Source organism: Olea europaea, unplaced genomic scaffold (genome assembly GCF_002742605.1).
Source record: "Olea europaea var. sylvestris unplaced genomic scaffold, O_europaea_v1 scaffold10228, whole genome shotgun sequence".
NCBI lineage: Eukaryota > Viridiplantae > Streptophyta > Magnoliopsida > Lamiales > Oleaceae > Olea > Olea europaea.
In genome coordinates this window covers 1-4,519 of record NW_019227556.1, presented here as the reverse complement: position 1 = coordinate 4,519, position 4,519 = coordinate 1, and the positions used below count along the sequence as shown (strand labels likewise).

Genomic DNA, 4,519 nt, shown 5'->3' with positions numbered 1-4,519 from the left:
TGTCAACATAGTTGTACAAAATCAATGTACAAGTAGGTTAATTCTTCTTCTTCTTGTTTTGTTTAAATATTGTTCGTTCATTGGTTACTATAATTTACGGTATATTTTAATAGATTTGATATTTATTAGTTCTTATATTGTTTGGAAAATTTAACAAATTGTTTGGATGAAGATAGATTAATTTTCGATTGATTTGTTTCCTTAATTGGACGAGAGCAAAAAAATTAAAATAAAATAAAATCAGTTGATTAACATTTTTTTTTCTCTCTACCCAAATGACATTTATGAACCTGCACGAAATAACTCCACTCATGGACTGGGAAATAAGAGTACTAGTCTAATTTGCGCCTAACCTGCATGAATACTAGCAATTTTAACTAGAGAAAGGATTAATAAAGACTCATTTGGTAGGATTTTTAAAAAAGCAAAAGCTACTTAAGACTAAAAAGCTCTTTCGAACATATTTAATTAAAAGTGTTTTGTGTGAATAGACGAAGAACTTCTAAATAAGTCGAGATAACTTCCTAAATTGACCTAAGTTAACTTTCTTAAATAACTCTTATACGAGAAGCAAAAACAAAATGCGTGCTAAACGTTCCCTGATAGTCTTTAGATGTAATAACTTATTTTTAACTTAGCTGAGCATAAGATTTGGGTGTAGAAAATCTACAAAAACCACACAGTTCTTGATGAAACACATAAGTTTGCATTATATCACTAAATTAAAACAGAGCGGAATATAAGTTGAACAAAGCTCTAAAATCATCGAAAATCAGGTGTTCAAAACTTTCAAGGCAGAGAATTTTCTCTAACAAATAAGGTAACGACATACAACCACGCTCCTCTCTAATTTATATTCACATAGTTGGGAAATTACACAAGTTTCCTGAGGTAGCAAAGGACTTCTTATAAAATGTAAAATAGACAACAAATTTAAGACATTTATAAGAACAAAAATAAAAAGTAGAATACACCTCTCTGGATGATTTATCTCAAGAATCATGTTACAATCACAATACCCATCATTATTTAGCTCTATCAGCTCCCCTTTAACTAAGTCAATCAGACCACAATGTTCTTGTTTTAACTATGGCTACAAAATCACCAGCCTTTTCTGATGGATTCTAATCAGATTCCATAAGAATGAAAACCCTCTATTTCCATGGTGGTGTATGCTGTTTAAAGGGGGGTATATGTTCCCACCCGGTCACAGGTTCTTTGCGTTTTTCGCCAACTGAAATGACAGAGGTTTGGGAATTGGCGCTCAACTGACCTGAACTGAAGAACGGTCTCAAGCCTGCAGGATCCCCGCGTCCTCCTTCCAATGTCAACCCAGAGATGAAATCAAAACTACTTCGAGAAGGTCCGACTCCATTTAAAGCAGTTGATCCTTCCATGGTTAAGAAAGCAGGCTGAAGAGATGAAGCAGAGCCCACAATATGAGGGACAACATGTGCTCCTTTAGAATCCACCACATATGGAATGGGCCCACTCGGCCTGTACATCCTGGATGTGAAAGGTGTATCAGGCCCGGGAGCATGGCCATTGTAACTGTAAACAGTAGGAACATTGTAAATTACAGATCCACTTCCCGGAACACTACATGATCTTCCCAAGTTTATGTCCAGTGCAAGCTCCGGAGTCCTTACATCTGGCAAGGGAAGAGGTTCAGGAATGAAATCATTATTCTTGACCTCCACCTTAGTGCCCATAATGGATATTACATTAGAATTATCAGGTGGCTTAGTAAAACAGGAATGATCCAACAAATTATTGAGAAAGGGCGGCTGATCATTCAGATCAAAATTCCTTAAAGAAGGCTGTTTTGATGATGAAGACGAAGGATGAGATTGACTACGATGGGCATTCCTATGGGGAGAGAGCTGTCCCTCGGCCTGTGATGTAAAATCACCATCTTCACTTGCACGATTAAGATCCAAGCCAAGATGTTCTGATATTGAACTAGCTTCTGCCAAAGGTTCCCTGGAAGGAAGGGTGGAATGGACGAGGCCCTGTTTATCTGGTGGTAGGTTTCCTCTGTCATCTTCACTTTCAGCTACATTCAAATCAATGTCAAAACATCCTTGCGGTTTCTTACCTTTATGATCTTCATGTATGTGACAAGGCAATGCTGGACGGAAAGCACTTGTTGCAGCAGAACCTTTCCATCCAAGATTGCCCTCAAATTGCAATGGAGCAACATGCAATCCAGGATTTGCTGCTACTGTTGAAGCAGAAACAATAGAGAGAGGTGTAGAACTTTGATTCCCCACACTGTACGTGTCTTCAGAACAAACTTCAAGGTTCAGATCAAAATTACATAAGCCTCTCTCTGAATTGAATTCTTCTGGAGCCACCTCGGTTATCAAAGAGGTTTCCATATCTTGTGTGCCATCTTTCTCATCAGCATCTAGCCCAGACTCTTCTTGGATTGGTGATGCTTCTGTGGACTGAGCAGGCTCAGTTTCCTCCTCCTTATAAGAGCCCTCACTGACATGCGATTGTATTCTACTTACAATGTCTGGGCTATCTGGCTGCTGTATTTCATCTTCCCGTACTTCGTCGTGTGGACTGAGACTATGTTCTCTGAGATCTACTTCTCTCTCCACTTCTATGGCAACTTGCCGTGCAAGTTCCAGTGGATCTACAATTCCATAGTCTTGTTCAATATTAGACTTTACATCAAATTTGTCAGGATCTCGATCCATTGGGCATTTCACAAAATTATAATCATTTGCCAAATCATCATCACTTTCACCGGTAACATGCTGGTCAGGTTTGTCTACTCCTACAGCATCTTTGATCCTCGATAAAATTGTCCTGGAATCCTTGAGATTTTCCCAACTTCGCTCATCGTCGTCAGATTTACAGTCACCGCCTTCTTTAATTCTGAGTTGATTTGCACATTCTCCAATCTCCATGGCACCCCCCTTGGAGACAATTGCCGTCATGTCGTCACAAGACGAACATTTCTGGCAAGAATCTTTATCTGAAGCATCAGCAAATTTCTGTAAACTAGGTTCAGACACCGAATTCAACCCTATTGAAGCAAAAGAACACGAAGGAAAAGCTCCGTCTTCTAATAGTTTTGATTCAACCATGCCTAGTTTCTCCGGAGAACTTTTACTGTTTGGGGTTCGCTTTACCTCACAATCAAACTCCGACTCATGAAACTCTTTCCGTCCATCACCCGTATCTTGCCTTTGAACTGCAGAACTGCACGATGCAGTTGAAGTAGAATCTTTTGAAATGCATAGAGGATCTACCGTATCACAAATATTTTCATTAACAGCTTTTGGGAAGGAAGGTGAGACGACATGATCTATAGGTGTATCATTTGAAGTTGGTTGGTAAGTCCTTTCAGAGGCCAAGGCATCTTCAACCTTGTTATTTTGGAGAGCATCAAAACTTGTAGATGGCAATGGGTCATCTGATTCCTGGTGTTTTTCTTCATCAGAACTCTCTCTGGGTAAAGGAGCATCTCCGTAAGAAGATTCTTTACGGCCAGAATCTCTCTTGATATCTGCGCTTACTCTAACTTCACCATCAGTCAATTCTCCGACTATTTTAACATTCTGGAAAGATGCACTCTTGTCTCTATCTTTTTTCCAGCTTTCAAACAGAATTTTGGCCCTATGCTGTACCTTGGGACTATTATGGCCAAGGAGATCCTCAACAGTCATCCAGATTCCACAAGAAACCAATTTTACATTGTCTATGTGCAACTTTTCAAGTGCTCTGAGTAAATGAGTGATACACTCTTCCACAGAGCTGTCATTTGTGTCATTGCTGAAATTTTTAGCATCCTTTAACCATTTATCCAAGTGTTGGAGTCCATCTAACTGAACAAAAAGATCAAGACAGTCCTTATTCTCTGTGGCAGCTATAGTCTTGGCAACTGCAGACCATTGTCTGGTTGCATCGCCAACATTCTTTGCAATATAGTCTCTCTCTTTCTCCAGTAGAGCCAGAAATTCAGTGACACGAACAGGGACTGTTAGCCCATTATTCATCTCTGTCAAGGTGAAGAAGTCCTCGTGCATCATAATAGCTCAACAGTCAGGACTTCAAAAATTTAAACTTGTCCTTGAAAAATGCTGTTGCATTTTTTCTCAACCTTTTGGCAACCACCGACTGCAAAACAACATGTTGATAAAATGTCAGACATGTTGATTGGCTGTAGTTACCGTGCATGGTATCAACAAACTCCTGGGAAGAGAGAGAACACGAAGCACAGCAGTCTCAGCCAATCACTGAAATGAGGTCTATAAAATATGCAATTAAAAAGGCAGGCTTAATTGGGTACTGAATCGTTTTATCTCCATGAGGCGAGGTGTAAGCCTTGAGACGCTTTGAGGCATAAGTCTCAAGATGTAACAGTAAAAGAATTCAAATGCATATGAAAATACAAAATTATGCTCGTAATATACTAGAAGTCCTTTTGGAAAAATTCATGATAAAACAAATTAACAAATTAAAAGTCTAACTTGCAATCAAACATAATATGTAATAGATCAAT

At 38.9% G+C, this 4,519-nt stretch overlaps 1 protein-coding gene across 1 annotated transcript; it reads right to left on the bottom strand.

Moving 5' to 3' along the window:
* Nucleotides 1–974: 974 nt before the first annotated feature.
* LOC111372696 lies at nt 975–4,046 on the bottom strand (the record flags this gene model as incomplete). The annotated part of the gene is made up of 2 exons (XM_022995086.1): nt 1,274–4,046; nt 975–1,053 (listed from the first exon to the last, which is right to left on the bottom strand). Coding segments are annotated over exons 1-2 (2,852 nt in total), but the record flags the coding sequence as incomplete, so codon positions are not given.
* Between the last annotated feature and the right edge of the window lie 473 nt (nt 4,047–4,519).